The 18,844-nt window shown below is 36.8% G+C and overlaps 1 protein-coding gene across 3 annotated transcripts in view; it reads left to right on the top strand.

The window, feature by feature from the left end:
• ULK4 (unc-51 like kinase 4) overlaps positions 1-18,844 on the top strand; it is a 249,791-nt gene that overhangs the window by 183,821 nt on the left and 47,126 nt on the right. For all 3 annotated transcript variants that reach the window (XM_055803861.1, XM_055803863.1, XM_055803862.1), the window contains exons 34-35: positions 906-1,004; positions 9,242-9,427. In XM_055803861.1, coding sequence (XP_055659836.1) covers positions 906-1,004; positions 9,242-9,427 — 285 coding nt within the window. The remainder of the gene's footprint in view (positions 1-905; positions 1,005-9,241; positions 9,428-18,844) is intronic.

An 18,844-nucleotide genomic window follows, 5' to 3' on the forward strand; every position in this document is an offset into this window, starting at 1 on the left:
CAACAGTGGAGTTCAGCTTCTGTGTTCACTTAATCAAATGAAAATCCTCAGGTGTTACACTTGGATGATAGTTTTAGGATTGAGCTTTAAATGAAACACAACACAAAATTATTTTTAAATGTGTTCTTTAGACAAAGTGTTTACATTTTCCTCTAGCAGCTTGGACCCACGGAGGGTCATAGTCCAAAGCTGGTGCAAGACAATGAAGTTAAATGAAAAATCTTGCAAGCAGAGCTTTCCTGGTGTCCTGGCACAGGGATGGATCATAAACAGCACTGCCTAGGATGGCAGTGTGTTTCGATGAGGGGCGGTGACAATGGTCAGAACTGCAAGTAGTAGCAGATCTTATCACAGACTTTGGTCGCTTGAAGATTTTATTATTTCTATTTCAAAACCAATTGAAATTACTGTGTTATGCATCTTTCAGGATACAGTGTGAATCAAAAAGGCAAAACTGGACATGATTGCTGAGAATCCTAACTTTTCAGTCATCTTGATTTTCTTGTTTTGAGTTGCATTTTAAATCGTTCCTGATAAAGGAAAAAAATATAGTTGAACTTTAATGTTAAAATGTTGAAAGAGGATACAAATATGTAAAACGTTTATGGCTTTAGAAAGATGTTTTCCTTACAGAGTGTAGAGCATTTTGCTGAAGAAATGTCGTGTAGGTCAGTATATCCAGCGTGTGCAGAGTGGGTATGACTGCATGAGTCGCCTTTGCTTTGTGGTTATTGTTACAGAGGGAGCGTAACTGCTCATTGGGAGCCCAGGAATACTTAACTAGAAAAGTGTCTTAAGTCTCCTTCAAACTTCCATTCAAACTTTGACCACCTAACGGACCTAATTTGTTTCTTATAAGAAAACAGGCACCCAAGATTGCTTTTTTTTTTTCTCATCATATTAAGGCACAGAAATCTGGCACAAGAGGGGACACACAGGCTGCTGAAGACCTTCTGCTCATCAATAAACCCCTGATGGACCTAATTAGCCTGCTTATTCAACTGGTGAGAATTGGCTTGTTTGTAAGCTGTTTGGACTGTTGCTGAAGTTGGAATTAGTCAGCTGAATGCAATGTCTTAGAGCTCTGTTCTGTTTGCTAGTTTTTCATTGTTTATAAACTCCCACCTAGTACAAAGGAAGGACTTTAACAGTTTTTAAAGAAATTACAGGTCACAGTGACTTGCAGGTTACTGGTGACATCAGAGTAAGTCTGTTCCAACCATAGAAGTGGCACGAGGGGCAGGCTGCAGATTCTCAGTTTGAATACATACTTATAGCCAAATTTCAGCCCTTTGGAATGAACTACTGATCACTGCATAGGGAAAGGATGGTGTTAAAAATTTGAAATAAGCACTGCTACCATTAGAAAAGTCAGTAAACATAAAATTAGTTTGCAATGAGAGATTCCTTTTTAATATTATTTTCTTGGGTTTGAGCCTTCTGAGTTTTTCTCAGGTGTTTAGTGTTATTTTAAAATGATCCTGAGGGATTCATGAGTGGGAATGGTCCCTGGTGATCTGTAAACATCTTTGAAGTCTGTCTGTTTAAAGTCAGTCTTTTTCAGGGTTTACTAGGTGTCACAGCGCTGCGCTGAAATCTCCACAGAGGGCTGTGTTGTGGCCCTGATGCATCCCATCAGCTCAGCCTTTATCACACTGCACGAGAGATTTGTATTGGCTCTGCGTGTAGTAGGTTGTAGCAGAGGAATGCTTCTTGAGCTGGATGGGGTTTTTAGAGGCAGCCTCAGCCTTTTATTTAACATAAAGCCATTTAAATGTTATGTGAAAATTTCCCTGTGGCATATCACACTATCTTTTCCAGGTTATTTCACTTAAAGGCATTTCAGATTTTCTGTGTTCTCTTCCAGACCCAATTGTTTTTTTGTGTTTCATTTAAATATAAGCTTCCAGATGTATTGTGATATGAACATTGTGGCCCTTTTGCTCTCTTTAGCACTGTCAGTCATCATCTATATTGGGGAAGAGTCTGATTCCTCTTTTATTAATTTTTGGCATTATGATTGTGGCTAAATAATCTTTTGATGTATTTATTTTAACCAGCTATTAGCGAAGGTTTTTTGGAAATGTTCACTGAATGACAAGTGACTGAATTTCAACTATATAATCTTTCATCTTTATAAAGTCTTTTAATTTATTTTCTATTATTTTTTTAAATGTGTGTACATGATAAATAGTAAGACATAAAGAGATGCAAATATTCCCTTAAATGGGAAGTAGTCATAAATTTAGATTCCATTAACTCTCTAAAGAACAGAAAATTAGAGGCCAAGCTTTTCTCAGCCTATACCACCTGGAAGTCTTTATAAGTTTTTAATGAAAGGATAGGATAATTGTATAGTTAGCATGTACTAATTAGATTTTGACTTGCCCTTGTATTTCAGAAGCATGGCTGCAAATTACCACTAGTTTTTGCTTTGTTCTGTATTTCTGCAGATTCTGGTATGTTTAAAATGCTTATTTAAAATCTGCTGATTTTAACATACGAGTAAAGAATGAAGACTGTTAGTGCTGCTGCTTTTTTTTTGCTTGGTTTTGGTTTTGAATTTTGTTAAAGATTTTGCAAGGGTGGGGATTTTTCTCTTGTAATGTGTATGTGTTGTTCTTTATATACATTTGCTCGGTTGGATATATGAAATTTACTTCCACTGGGTTTGTTAAATGTTATATCCTTACCCATTGCTGTATTAAACATTTCCTATTTTTAGGCTGGAAGAGTTCAAACAACAGAATAATTTCAACATTTAGGATCTACTCGTTTTAAATCTTTTATGCCCCAGTCTCTTTAAATATGACTAGATTCTTTGTGAAGTTTAATGGGTCTCTTAAGATGTGTATGCTCCCTACCCCTCAAAAAGACTCAGGCTCACCTAAGCGTAAGTTCTGCAGAGCTGCCAGCAGTAGTTCTCTGAGTTCGTTGAGCTGTGCGGCTACATAACCCTTTCTTACTGTTTTAAGGCATTCCGTTATTTGTAAACTTTACTTTTTTGGAGATAATGGAGGTCTTAAATCCTGAACTCACCATCACTTTAAGATATTGGCTTAAAATTATATTTTATATATATATGGTTTGCTATTTCTACCTATTTTACCATAGTTGTAGTTTCTTATGTTACTTTGAATAATTGCTTTCCCTCATTGATATGTCTACCCCTCAAGTAGATGATTGTTCCATGCCCCATTAATTTGTCTATTTATTTATTTTTCTCAAGTTCTACATGTTTATCTGTCTTAATAATCCCTCAAAAGTCAATGTGTGTTAAACTTGAAAATATAAAAACCTTAGAATAAATTTTTCCCTTCTAGAATTGTGATTTAGTCTACCACTTAGGGCATAGCAAAACAAGTGTGGGAAACATAGACTGCATGTAAATGAAACTTCAGAGTTTTTTAAAATGTGAAAGAAGAAATAATTACAAATTCTGTCATGCAGAAAACACTGCAAATATGGAGAATTGAATGTTTAATCCCATGATCAGTCTGCCCTTAATTGATCAATAAGAGGAAAGCAAATTGAGCATTTAGTCTTCTGCTTGGCAGCTTTGTGTTTAGAAGTTAATTACATTTAGCTTTTTTGTGTAATGTTTCTCCACTTGAACATAAATGTAATTTGATTATTATACTGGAACTTGCAGCAATTATGGAAGATTTAAAATACCTTCTACTTTTTGACATACCATTATACTAAAAAAGAAATTTTTTTTTTTTTTACTTACTTTTGAAGTCACTTCAGTGTGGATTTTCAGAAGCTTTTCAGAAATTTACAGAAATCTTGCCAGTACTATGAAAAGGAGTTTCATTTCTCTTTAGATCCTAGATTTAGATCCTAGGTGTAGATCTTCCAGTCTTTTCTGCAGCCTGCCAGACTGCCGAGAGAGAAGTTTTCTTGCCTTCTGGTGGTAGGCTCCTTCATTATAGTATTACTAGTGACATTTGCAGTTGATTTCTGTGCTCTGTATATCACTGTTGAAAGACCAGTTAATCATGTGCAGTCATGAAGAGGACGAATATGAAGCCTCAGTGCACATGGATGAATGAGATGATCTCTTCTAGGTCCTTTTGGTCTCTACGTTGCGCTGGCTCTGAGGCTGTGCCCTGACTTCGGTTTCAGAGCACGTGAAGGTATTTGCTGATGAATGATGAAAATGACTGCAGAAGAGTGATAACCCTGTGGACTGTAGGATTTTAGTTCACATTTCTTAGGAATACAGATGCTTCTGTGGTCAGAATGAAAAGACATACATTTATGTCCTATAATGTATTGCTGTTACTGTATTTGCAACTTTATCTGTGAGTCATATTTGAAGAATTCTTTTCTACAGAGCTACCCTAAAAACCAAACCCCAAACAAAATCACAAAAAAAAAAACCCAAACAAAAAGGCACCAGAGGAAGTAAGAATATATTGTCACAAGCACAGAATTTCAGAATGGGGATTTAGTTTCTTTAAAAATTGGCTAGATTAAAATGAACTGAAAATACATTGTTTTAAAAAATATTTTCCCTTGGGTAGAAGGACAACAATTTTGCCCTAAGCCAAAATATATTTTATTTTTTCATTTAAAAATGTACATATTTACTAATAAAAAGGGCATAGTAAAGTTAGCAGATTTAATAATGAAATTTTGCTTTTACATTCCGTTTAATGTTTGCAAAATCATCTTCCCTATAGTTCCCACTGGTGCTTCCTTTACAGCACATTCTGTAATCACATTACTGATCTAATGAACAACTATCTCTTACCGTAATAAACTCTCTTTGTGTATAACCTCATTAATGCACTGAAATAGTGTCCCCTCCGGGTAAGCCAGGCAGTTTCACTGGAGCTCTAAAATTAGATGCTGTAACAACTCCAGTGCTGTGAAAACTGCCACTTCAGCTCAAATGATCACGTGTTTCTTGCAGTGGTTTGCAATTCATGAACATGCTGCGACTCAGTTCAAAATGAAGGCATTTTTGACAACAGACTGCAGAAATATAGATGTGTAATAACAAGAAACTTCCCGCTCTTCACCACATTAACCTTAAAATACACAGAGCAGGTTCCATCTAGAAAGGACAAGTAGTAGAAGTTTATATTATGAGCCTTCTTACAGGAAGTTTTAACATGGCCATAAAAATTAAAAGTAATACACAATCTTCATTGCACAGAAGTCTTGTCATGAGGCATTATGTAAAATTTTGAAGTGAAAAATAAATCTACAGTTTTGAGTTAGAGAATGGCAAAAATTATGACTTTAGCTGTTCAGTAATTTATTTTATGGTACTGGATTTTCTTCAAGCTATATGCTAGCCCAGAATATTAACAGCTGCAAGGAGGAGTACTAATGTTTCTACCTTGCTGAAGGGCTGAATCCATAATCCCTTCTAAGATGGATAAAGCAAAAAGAAAGGAAAGGCCACTAGAGTTTTTTCATGTAATTATGAAATATTAAGGGGCTGATACTTTCTTAAAGAGTTAACTTTAGTTTTTCATGGATTTCTTCTGCCTGAAAGAGCAAAAATTTAAGTAGCTGCTGTCATGAAAAACTATAAATGCGTCTCAAAGACTAGAAATACACTTTTTCATATCAAATGGAATTGTTATGATTAGAAAAATAATCAGAATGCTGTTCCAGCTAAGTGATGAGCCAACCGTCTATATTCATTGTCTAGCAACATGTTTTTAGCTTTGCTGGTTTTATTAGATATGAGAAAATATTTACTTGAAAGCTGAATTTTCATCCCTTGGCTTTCTATGTTTACAGATATTTATCATATTTTCAGTCACTGCTTTTGTTCATACCAATAATTTTCCTCAGATCCCCTATTCTTTATAATCAGTACTAACACTGGCAGCTGATGTTAGATGTCAGGTTACCAGCTTATGGCTTTTGACATCTAAATCACTACTTGTCAGTAATGGAACAGCAGAATGGTGAGAGTTATAGAGGACAATGCTGATGTGGACGTACTTAAATAGGGACATTGCTGAGAGTTCCTCTTCCACATTCATTATTGATGGATTAGACTGCAGGCCAGTGATTCTCATCCTCTCCCGAGTAAATATGGCCTTTCCTATTCCCAGATTGTTTTCCTGTTCATCCAAGAGCTATGCTGTTGTTTCATCCTGCAATTTTCCAGGATGACAGCAGCTTGCTCCCCAAACCCTAGGTAACACTGAAGCTCAAAGGAACTCTGGTGAAGCAGAGGAGCAGAAGAGCCTGAAGGACAATAGGGGATGAAGGACTTCATTGGCATTTGTGACCTAATAGGATGATGTTATGACTGGCAAGTACTGTGAACCCTGGGGTGATACTGGTGGCTAGGTTTCAGGGTGGTCACTGGAAGTCTGATATGCTGTGAAGAGCAAGCCTATCTGATGCTAAGACATATTGCATGGAGGGTTCCAGGGTCTTCCTTTCTCTTGTTGGGGGACAAAGAACAGCAGCAACAGTGATAAAGAAAAGGTTGAGCATGCCAGGAGGAGATAAACAAAACCACTGGCCCAAACCCAGCTCCTCCTTGCCTTGGGCAAAATGTTCCAGTCTTGCTAACTGGGGACTCCATCTGAAGAGAGCCTACCTTGGGAATAACACTTAACAAGCTGGACTTGCTCATTTGCTTCCTTGAAAGTCACATACCCTCCTGGTGTCGGGAAGAACTGTGAAGGACATGCTGCTTTGTGTATTTCTTCATGCAAGGTTCTTGTAGGGGCAGTCCTCTACAGAGACTGACGCCGTTCCACTCCTCTGATACTCAGTGAATAGCTCAGAAAAAGACCTTGGGAGCAGGCTCGCTTCAAAGTATGGCTGTTGTGATTACTGATTGCACATGGGGTTTTATGCTTATGGAGCCCAGGGAACTAGCATCCACTGCAATAACAGGGCAGGGACATACCTGTCCAAATGTTCACTGAAATTTTTTTTTTTTTTTTTTGGTTAGCCAACAAACAACATTTGAAAATTAAATAAAGTTCATGTACTGTGGTTTCTTCTGCGGTTTTCTTTAGAGAGTGGTTGATATACCTGTTTACGCTGATCTAGTAACAAACTATAAGTTGGAGTGCTGCTTTAGAAAGGGATGACAAAGATATGTTAGTTTAATTTTTCCTTCCTTTATCTAATAGCATATTTTTTTCAGTGAAGGAAATACAAGTCAGCTCAAAGCCCCCAGTGAGATCAGTGGAAAATATTTTTTGACTTGATAAAGATTGAAGGTGTAAATGGAGCAATAAAGCTTGTTACTGTTTGTAGCTTTTCCTCCTTTTTAGCCTTGCTATTTATGTTGATGATGTTATTAGATAATTTGGGATGTTGGAAAGGAAACAATCAAATAGGTGGCATTTAAACTGGAATGAAGAAAAACCATGCAGCAGAACTGTGGAAGAAATAGCTGCTGTGGTCCTGTCACTTGCATAGCATTAGGTCAAATAAAATGTGATATGTCTTGGGGCTATGTATTCAGAGCTTACATGTCAGTTCAGTCTGTTTTAAACAGCCAGATCTATGAAGTTAATGGAAAACAGGATTGTATTTGCATACAGATCCTTGGAGAATTGCTGCTTGAATATTTGAGGAGTATATGTCTGTTGATATGTTCACAGATTACTTTAACTGTATGGGTTTTCCTTAAAATGAAAAAAACTTGTGAAGCTCACACTGCAGATTAAATAAGTAATCATTATTGAAATGGTAGGACTTGTTGTATAAATGGTTGGGCAGATTATTTAAATTGTTCCCTTTTATTGTCCGTAAGGATAGTCTGTTAACTGTTCTTTAATCTAGCTTCTTTTTATTTAAATAGTACTTTTTGAATTAAAAAGCCAAGTAGGAGTCATGAGGTGGTTTTGAACTTCTGTACCTTACTGTTTAAGACCACCGCTGGTATATTTTGTGCCGTTCATGTATTATAAGGTGAGAAAAGGCTATTTGTAATCGTTTAGTCTAGGACCTTACATAACACAAGACATAGGACTTTGCTAAATTAATTCCTCGTTATAGTGAAAGGGTTTGTTATTTTTATTTAGAAAAAAATATTTTTGTGATAGATCAATTGCCTGTGATGGAGAATCTGTCTCAGTTCTAAGAAAGTTGTTTCAGTGGTTAACCACTCTTCCTACAAAAAAAAAAAAGGCGGGGTGGGTGGGTGGGGGAAGGAAATCAAAGTATTATCTTCCTTCTAATCTCAATTGCTTTATCTAAAGTTTTGAGCATTCATCTCTTAACATTCCTATTCAGGTAAAGGAATTAACCTATCCTCAGCCTGCGTTTTCTCACATGTAACCAAAAACATATGATCAAGTGCCCTTTAACCCTCCCTTTGATAAGCTATAGACATTGAATTCCTTCAGTCCTTTGTTGTTATGTTTTCCAATTTGTCACCCTCTTGCCTGTTCCCAAGAAACCTCTGTGATTTTTTTCACTAGCTTTTGTGAACCGTCTGTGCTAAAACTAGGCATTGCATTCCTGTTGTCATTCCAACAGTGCTAAATTCGAGCATAAAATAGTATCCCTACTTGTTATTTCCAGATTGTACTTTCAAGAAAGATAGAATTTTTTTTTAGTGGTTTCATACTATCAGAAGCTCCTTAAAGACGATAATTAGCCATGCCCCCAAATCTTTTCCATAATTTTTCCTCCCAGGAAAAAGTTTTTCCATCCCATTGCTAGGGCCTACTCCAGTGTCTGCTCTTCAAAGGAGTGCAGAAAAGCTGGAATTCAGGAAAATATTTTAAATCTGCAAACCATTCCCTCCTAATGTGACTTGAAAATTGATTAAATAGCTAGGTAGCCTGTACCCTGCCTCAACCAGAAGCCATAGACTTGATTTAGAAATAATTAGATGAAGTTTTATGGTGTGCATTATGTAGAAGATTAGACATCATGACTATAATGATACTTTCTGCTATTACTACTTCTATTTAAAGCAAAATATACTGTCTTAAAATAACAGAACTGGGAGCAACATTTTCGGTGCTTTTGTAATGTGGCTATAGGTAGGCTATTTGATAGAATCATAGTGGAGACATTGTTATACTGCTGCTTAAGAATAGATATATTTTAATTGTATTGTCATCACTTCATTTATTAAGCTTAGTTTAATGGAATTTTGAGTCAATCAACTAGAAATTATTCTTTCCTGACACAATGGAAATGTTAATACTCTTCCAAATCCCCAGTGACGTGCAATTTTTCTGAAATTGGAATTTTATTTTTATTTGTTCATTTTTTTGTTCATTTTTAGCTTCCCAGTGAAGATACTGAAATATTTTTGAGTGCCTCACAGTGCTTATCATTGCTGGTTCAGCTGTATGGAGGGAACACTCGGGAGAATATGTCTCCAGAAAACATGGACAGCTTTGCTGAAGTACTGAAGTCGAAAAAAGACACACGACAACTGAAACTTTTACTGAGAATTTTAAAGAGACTGGTGAGTGTGCTTCTAAAAATGTTAAAGTTCATGTGTTTTATTTTAATTCATTGGATATTTTTTGGCAGTTTTTTTCCTCTTAAAGTAAAAAAGGGTATAAAAGGATTTTGAAAACAAAATATGTGACATTAGAAGTCTTTAAATTTCAGTTAACTTCTCTGCAGAAGATAGCCTTCTACACTTAAAACCTCCTATAAAATGATTGTTGGGTTTCTCCTATTTCAGTTAACCGTTCAGCTATTTAAAACCCATGTTATTTATATATTTGTGTGGTACTTCAGCTTTATGAAGTATGGGAACTGTTTTCTGAATGCCTTCTGAAAGAACTAACCTTGTAGCATTTAATAGCTGCTCAGAAACACAGTGCTTGATTTTATGATAAATAAAATGCAATTCTGTACCTGAAATAGGTTTGTACTTGAAACAGACTGTTGACTCCTCATTTTCACTGAGCGGTAGGGACCACTTCTGCCAGAGTGATTGTGATATAGAATGCTAATCCAGGGCAGTCGTGCAGGACCAGAATCTGGTGATGTTATGGCAGGTGGGAGTTTCAGTTTTGTCCTGCTCTGACATGGTGGCATGTTGTGTCTTTCAGGTAGCTTAGGTGGAAAACCTTCTGTATCTGTAACGTCCTCTGTGGTAATACTATGATTTTTAGCTTGTTGTCTTTATCAGAAGCTTTGCCTGCATTGTCACCTTGTGTCGATTGATTACTTCGCCATTTATTCTCCAAAAGCAGGAGTTTTCAATTAAAGGAGGGTAACTTGCCCAGTGTGAGGCAGAAGACACTTGAATTTTCTAAGTGCAGTGCTGGCTACTAGAGTAAGGCCGTAATCAATGGCAGCAGGAGTTAAGGACTCTACAAAAACTCTTTTGTAGAGCTTTCAGAGCTGTTCCTGCCCTCTCTCCTGCCTGCTGTATTTACATAACAGGAAAGACAAACACCATCCCCTTCTTCCTAGTTTTGCTCAGTCCTATCTTTCCCTAAAAGAAGTATGAATATATAAAATTCAAATTGCTATGGTGTTTAAAATAAATAATTTCTCTCATTCTTGACTTCATCTCAGGTTTCACTCCTTTCTTTTCTCATGCTCTTCCTGAAAAGACAATTCCAGCAAAGATTTTTTTAATGACACTTCCTATTGATTTTTGCTCGCACCCGTGCTTCTCTTTGTGTGTAACTGTTGTACTGTGTAAAATTGGCTTTTGCTTTTCCCCAAAAGCAGTAAGAGAAAAGAGGCTACTAAGTGTGAGAAAAGGAAAGAGAAATGAGGCTGCAATATACATAGCTAGATTATTTAATTTTAGCATAGCTACAGAGTTGTTTCCTTTCCTTCTGTTTTGAAGACACTGGTTCAAAATTTGACCTAGTGTGCAGGAAATTTCTGTTGACTGTCTTAAGAGAACAAAGCTATGCTATCATCTATTGAATCTTGCAAGTTCCTGTACTTTTAGATCTCTCCTTTATATACCAGTGATACTGGTACTTGTTATTTGTAATATCAGGCATAGATTTTCTGTAATTATTTTAATGAGATCATGGGATTTCTTTTGAAAGCAGAGATCATACATAATTTGACAGATTATTTAACAAATCTTACATTATTTCTCTAAACCTTAAAAAGTCCTGTTCAGAGGAGATGTTTATCTTGTCAAAATTGCCATAATCACAAAAGACATTGAAATATAATCATATCTGTTTAAGAAGTTTTCTGCCCACATCAGCTTTTTGTGCTGAATTTTGAAGCCTAGAGCAGTAGTGTTCTTTTTTTTAGTATCTGAACAGTATTTTAATAGAAGGATCATGATGTGCACTGTTTTCCACTCTTGCAAATCAGTGCTTCTACAGACCATCTTTCCAATCTGTGGTTACATTAACTTCATTGTGACAGGCACAGGTATTGCTTATGTAAGAGGAATGTACAAAGGGAAGTTGTGTGTTTATGCTATAGATGGCTTTATAGCATCTATCTCTGGAAATAAGGATAAGGCATAGCAATATGGCTAATTAATCTTTGTCCAGGTGTTTCCTCTGACTCCAGTGAGCTGATGGCGACAGATGTCTCAATTTCAGAATATAAAATGTGTTAGAGAATTTGTTGATGTACGAAATGACCTTACCTTGATGAAATGGATATTTATGTGTTGTTTTAGTTTAATAGTATTTATTCACTAAATTTTATCTCCAGTGGGTGGAGGAGGCTTTTTTTGGCCAAAGTTGAACGTTTGTTTTGAATGTTTGGTTTTTTTAAAATGGTAATTTTCAACTTTGACCAGCAAATTGACTGCAGGGCAATATAAACTTCTTGCAACACTTTCTTCACTGATTTTGGCCTACAGTCCTATTGTATTCATTTATTAAACAGAAATAAAGATACAGGACATTCTGTGGGGGGAATATGTCTTTGTATAGACTTACTAATGGGAGCACCATGAGCAGCCCTATTTGCAGACTTTATTTTGCTGCAAACAGAAATCATTAGGAGTGAAAACCAGAAAAAAATAGGCTTTGAGCTAACTTTTTGTAACTGTATGTGAGGATCATTTAAAAGCTTTAAAGAGGAAGTATTTACTGTCATCTTTCTGTTTTTTATAATCACCTCTTAACTTTTAATGCTTTTGGCTCTCTCAAGCCTAGGTTAACCAGCCTTTTTCAAGCACGTTCTCTCACTGGCATTGATATAATGGACAGAAACTGAATAAAATTATTGAATCAAAGAAACAGGGTTTGGGTTTTTTGGTTTTGCTTTTTTCTCCTTTGGCCCTCTTACTAACTCTGGTTAGTAAGGTCTGGTTGCTTCCTCTTGGGTTAGACAATACTGCTATTCAGATAGAATTAGTCTTTTTTTAGCAGCATTTGTCTAACCTATCAGTGACATCAGGAGAGTGATCTTGTCCCATTTCCTGGTTCTGCAAGCCTCTCCTGCCACCCTGCATGGAAATTACTGTTATCACTTTGTCTCTTCTATGAAGATATAGTGCATCTTACTAGAGTCCAGTAAATCACCTAGATTAAAGTATTTCTTGTGAAGTGGAAGAAATTTTCATTTGGGAAGCAAATAGTACAATTTTTGCCTGCTTTACTGAGAAATTTTTAATTTCTCTTTTTCCCCAGAGGAAAAAAAATCTGCCTGCCATCTCAATATATCACCTAGTATGTAATGTAAAGTCAAGTGATTATCACTGTAATTTTTGTAGAACTAGCCAATATCTTTCCACCAGACACACAATCACCATGGGATTGCAGCTGGGAACTCACAAATAAAATGTTTCAACTTTCAAAACAAGAGTAGACTTTTTTTTTTATTTATTCCATCTAGTAATAAGGAAAAACTCCTCTGAGAAAAATGAGTGTCAGCTTTAACAGGCAATTCTGCACTCACTGTGGAGAGTGAACTTTTGTTCTGTAAGTACTTGTCAGAAGTATATTTGAATTCTACCTCTATCACACTTTTTTTCTTCTGATTGCCTTTCTAGAACCTCATTTTCACTAATTTGCATATCATAAGTGTCAAAAAGATGTTCATCCATTATTTGTGAGCAACTAAGACATTTAGGATGTCATCTGCATGTCACATACCCTGTGGGGATACGTATAAGGATTTCTCAAATTGTATTAGGCTGTGTGTAGTAAAGATGTTAAGGCTAGAATGGCAATACTTGAGCTATGGCAACGGTCCATAGCTTTCACTGATTTCATTGTAGGACTATTTTACAATAATTTGCTTTCCCTGCCAGTTTGGGCCACAGCAATGGCATTAGTGTGTACCTGCAGGCAGGTTTACCACCCAGTTTCCAGTGAACCAAAGCCTGAGGAACCCCTGTTGAATTAAACAACAATTCAAGTCATGTGCCCCTGAGCGTTTCTGTCATGTATATTAGTAATGATATTATCCTGAGTTTTATACAGAGATGTGCTGAGTTCACATCTCTTGAATTGACAGCTGTGTGTTTGTGTATTAGAATATATGTGTCTATTTTTACTGTGATAATTCCCAGATTAGGTCCTCATTCTATCAATCTCTGATCATGCAATATGAGGAAAGACATTTAGAGCTTGAAGTACGAATGGCACAAAGGTTTGATTTAGGGTAGCAGTTCTGCAGTCCCTCTGTAAGTCGAACTTCTTGCTGGAGATTTGCTCCTCTATAGATTCCCACAAGTATTTCTACAGGGAGTTTCCCTCAAAGAAGGTGAAACAAAATCCCAAGAGATTTTCAGATAGCATCCCTTCTATGGCTTCAGCTCTGAGGATTCAGCGCCACAAGGAGGTGCTTGTGCAGCAATTCCCAGTGGAGTCTGCTTTCCCAGAGTCTTGCAAAGCTGCCGGAACCTCTTGGCTGAGAGAGGACAGCACTCAGATAATCTCAATTAGCTGGAGAAAAACTTCTTATGCATCTTTCCCCTAATCTGAATCTTGTAAGCGTGCCTTTAATTAATTTAATTAGTTACTAAGGTAATCCATAATACTCTGTTGCTCTAAAGAATAATCTTATAATAGAGATGCTTCTTAGACTCTGAATACAGTACTCATTTCTGGGTTGCTGACATGTTTATGTATGCTCACTGTAAATGCACAGGTGGTTGTATGTGTTTTCCCTGAATTATACGTCTTTAAAAATCTGGGAGACTCTTGCATGAACAATTTCTATCCTTTGATAGTGTTAATCTCTTATTTTCAAGTTGTTACCAAGCCTGCATCCCTTCTTTTTAGACCATCTTTTTCTGGCTTCAGTCTGATAGATAATGTCCTTGGGTGGTATGGAACATTTCATTAGACCCAAACAACTTAAGATCCCCCCAAGAAGAAAAAGCTAATCAGCATTAAGGTACACTATGGAGATCATAAACAGGACAGGGTTCTCAAAATGCTTTGGAGTAAATACATGGGAAAGGTAATGCCTCTTCACCCTTCCCGCCATGTGGGGAAGTTCTCTCTGTTTGCACACTCAGACAGGCCCTTGTTTTAGGGTTTTAATAAAACTGGAGAGTTTCCAGAGAGGAGAGATGGGGAAGCCTCCAGCGCCCGCAGCTGCTTGGCATGCCCTGCTGTGCCCTGCCACATGGGAAGGGAGTGGGCTCGGGGAGATGGCTCTCCTCCTCCGCTGCTGGGCCTTAATCTAGTCGCAAAGTAAGCTTTGAAGTATAGCTTTTTGAATTTTGCATATGGTTTGACTGAAATTCAGTCTGATTACACTCCTTTTGATTGGAAAAAATTACAGTGTCCCTGATGGATATTAACAGTCAGCGGGGATGCTTGCGAGTCAGAATTGCTTGGCCAGGCTGTTGCTGTTGGTCAAGAAGCAATATATTGGGTTTACAATGAAGTGGTAAGAAAAACAGGTTTGAATGACTAGAAGGTGAATGCAACTAATCACAACTACTCTAATACAATTTAAACAACAATTAAACAATTGTTTAACTAGAGTTAGTATAGTGTAATTTAAAGAAATTCAGCATTTGGTGGGCATAATTCTGTTGCAGCACAGCCCTTTTACTGTACTTTGTTGTTTCCTGAACAGAGAATCGAGCCAATATTGATTAATTTATCTGAGTAATTTAGATATTAAAAAAATGTTTTAAATCTCACTTAAGCTGTCTTTTGAACTTTGTGTTCAGTTTGTGATGTCATACGGGCTCTACCAAATTCTCATGGAAATAAAATATTGTATGTTCATCATTAAACCCTGATGGAAGATTATTTTTTTTAAGCTCAGTAAAGCATTTTCTGCAGCACTAAGGAGGAAGACATTTTGTCAAAGAAAGTGTGATTTTTGAATAGTCAAAACTCAATAATGTTCCAATATGTTCTCAGACATTTTACGAGAAATACCAAAGCCTCAAATACCGATTATTTAGTTTATAATAATTTACTTCATATTAAGAATAACATGGCTTTTCAAAAAGCACTCTTTTTAAAGTTCTGTGTGAAAGTGTTATTTGTATGTCTGGTAATACTTAGGATATCCAGATGTGAGGGGGATACTGTAGTTGATTATCATTCAAGGTCCCATGGCATTCTTTATAGTAGTACACATGGTTAATTTAAACCGGACTAATTACATTCCGTGTATTGGAATCCAGGACAATTTTTCACTCTATAGGTCTGATAAGAGGAATTTTAATTTTTAATCTGAAATAGTTGGATATTGTTTCACCTTAGAGGCATGTACATGTTTATGACCTGTGTGCCTGGCTTATGTAGCTTCTGAAGGTGTAAGTTCAGGCTCATTTGTACTTTGTGTAACTCATTGAATGTTTTATAGGATGCCGAGTAGTAGTACAATACATTAGCACTGTCTTTGGCTTTCTCTTTTTTTAACGTTGGCATCCTATGGTTTCTACTAGAGGAGAGGGTAGAATATTTTGGTATTTAGATTTATGCACTTGGTTAGAGCACTGAAAGAATTTTAATAGGCCTTTTCTGTTTCTGATTAGCCTTCATTTTCATTTACCTCTTTGAATTTTACAACATCCTTCTTTCAGTTGGCCGAAACTCTTACACACAGCATTCTAAAGTTATATGCTGATGGGATTTTTTCCAGTATTTATCCTTCTGTCTTATGAAAGGAAACAGAACAAGTATCCATGGGTAAGTCTGTCTCTGATGCAGTCCCTGGAATTCTTATCTTCCCTTATCTTGTCACTTTTGATTCTGTCCAGAAGTTCTGTGGCTGATACCAGATTGCAGAAAACTTTGCTATTTTTTGACCCAAAGTACTAGGTGGTACAGGAATGCTCTGCTTATTTCTTCTCATAGAAAAGGCAGATATTTAAATCTCAATAAGATTGTCCCGGCTTATAGGATCACTTATTTCTGGCTGTGTCAGAATCCTCTTCTGCTGTCTGAATTTTCTACTTCTCTGACTACGCTTGCTCTAATTCGCTTCATGTGCTATAGTTTGTATCACTATGTATGCATGACTGTAAACACAGTCTGTTTTCTTTTTGTATGTGACCTGGGGTATTCTTAACTCAAACTGTTGAGAAATTCCTAACAACTCTGAGAAGTAAAATTTTTATTTGATCTAAGGAGAGATTATTTTTTTTAAGCTGATCACGTGAGTCCACAAGCTTGTTTGATTAAAAATGCCAGGCTTTGTATAGCCTGTAGTAAAATCAGAACATTAACTAGTGATACATAAAGTCAGACAGTGAGGAAATTTTTGTGCAATTAACTTACCATTTTGGGGGTTAAATAGGAGTTTGTATAGCTTGATTAAGGAAATACTTAGCGGGACTTCTAACTCCTGATGTGATTTAGGTCCCACCTTTTTGCAGCTGGTGATATGTCTGGAATATCCGTGGTTATCTTAATCCAGAGGTGCTGGTTTGTTTTATACGTTTACATCGCTGCAATGACTAATTTGCTATCAATGTTTTTACTGTAACTGTGAACTTTTTCATATTGAAGAGAGCACACTATCCTTTGGTATTTCTACAGCATAAACAAACGCCTGCTTTGCTAGCAAATCATATATTGAGTTCTCCCATTCCCAACCCAGAAGTTCAAACAGAGGCCTATTTTAGTGGCATTCCTTTATTTTTCTTTAGTGAGTGTTTGATGCTGACAACCTTCTAATATACAGCTGGACAGTTGCTGCTTTTGCTGCTTTCTGCTTTGTCCTAGCGGCTTTTTTTAATATTACTCACCTACCCTCATAAGCTACTGTGATGTTTAATGTTTGCAAAATATTTTTATGGTCCTCACATAAGGAGTAATAAATATCAACAACATTTTGCTTAAAAGGATCTCTCAACACCAATCAAATAGGATTAAATTATTAAAAAATACTTTCTCAGCTTGAATGTTAATACCAGGTTGCACATATTTCCAGGTTCTGTAATGTTAATGGGAAGCTGTTCCCATTATGGGGAGCATATGCGCAGTAGTTGCTGCTTTCATTATTATTATAACTGAATTGCCTTAGTGCCCGTAGACCAGGACCTCCTTGTGATAAGCTCAGTGCAAGTACAGTAAAAAGTAATTTCTTGCTCCAGAGAACAGTCCAGCTTGTTTCCTGAATTCACATTAAGATAAGAAATTGCCTGAAAGTGACTCTTTCCTAATAGGAAATAATTTAACACGAAGATGACCATCCTGGGTAAAACAGATCCTTGGACAGTGTTTAGTTCTGTGCAAGCAGGCATGGCAATTTAACTAGCTGCTCCTGATTATTAATACAAAAGTATCTTCGTTTTATTCCAAATTTAAGTCCTTATGGTCATAGAGTATTTATAAATCCTTAGTCTTCATATAGCCTTCATGTAAGGCTGTTACCAGAAACTGAAAGAGCTTTGAAAGGTTTTGGTTGCCCATGTTGAAGGTGTGATAGCTATGCATAGAACCCGGGTTTACTGCAACTTTCTGCAAACTCATATTGCAAACCCTTCAACAAAACCCTTCTTACTACATCTGTTCTCTTAAATTCAGTCTCCTTGCTAACAAGTTTACTGAGGGTGAAATAGTCCATTACATTTCAGCATGTAAGTAAAATTTTAGCTACCATATACCAGGAGGAAAACTAATGTAGGAATTAGATTCCCTGCTGGAAAGGGGTGACCCTTCCTTTGACTTCTAAATCATTTACTACTGGACAGTCAGTGTAAAAGGTCTTGACATATCCTCTTTGTCAGTCCTCAGGCACCCTGATTTTCCTTGCCAATGTTTCTATCTATTGTGTGTGGTTTTTTTAATATATTTCAAGTTCTGAACTTTAATATGGCATCTGGCAAACATTAGCTGTGTTTCACTTTGTCTTGATCCTTACCGTCTTCATTTTATAAGGCTGGAGCACTGCCGAGGAGCTGGCATTTTCAAAAATCTCGCCATGAGCAAATCTGCAGGGTCACACGGAGCTTGATTTAATAGCCAGTGTGTGGATGCAGATAAACAGCGAAGTGCTTTAAGGGGTACGTGCAGATAAACAGAGTGCTTAATGGGGTGTGTTGTAGGGGGGAACGGTCCTTGGCGATCAAGCTGGGAGGATGTGGGACTCTGAGGCCCATGAGTTAGACAAAGGAGATGAACAGATTCAGGTACAGGTTGTCTGCCAGATGGAAATTTTAAGTAAAAATATGACATACATAGAACAAAAGTCTGCTGGTTGTGATGATGAGACCAAGCAATATGACCATATGAAGCAAGAGGAAGGCAGTGTTTAAGGAGTTAGAGATTGCTGGAAAGATCAAAGATGAAAATTACTTTAGCAGCATCAGTTAAAATATACATACAATGAAAGAAAACAAAACACTTGAAGTTTTTCCCTGGACCTCTCATGTGTCTGATGGTTGGTTGATGTATTTGTTAACATAAATGCATAAAGTTCCCCAACAGAGGGCCCATGCTCACATACTAATCCCTGGCAATAGTAACGATATCTGGGCTTTATGAACATGGTGCTGCACAATTTC

Source organism: Falco peregrinus, chromosome 5 (assembly GCF_023634155.1).
Source record: "Falco peregrinus isolate bFalPer1 chromosome 5, bFalPer1.pri, whole genome shotgun sequence".
Lineage (NCBI taxonomy): Eukaryota > Metazoa > Chordata > Aves > Falconiformes > Falconidae > Falco > Falco peregrinus.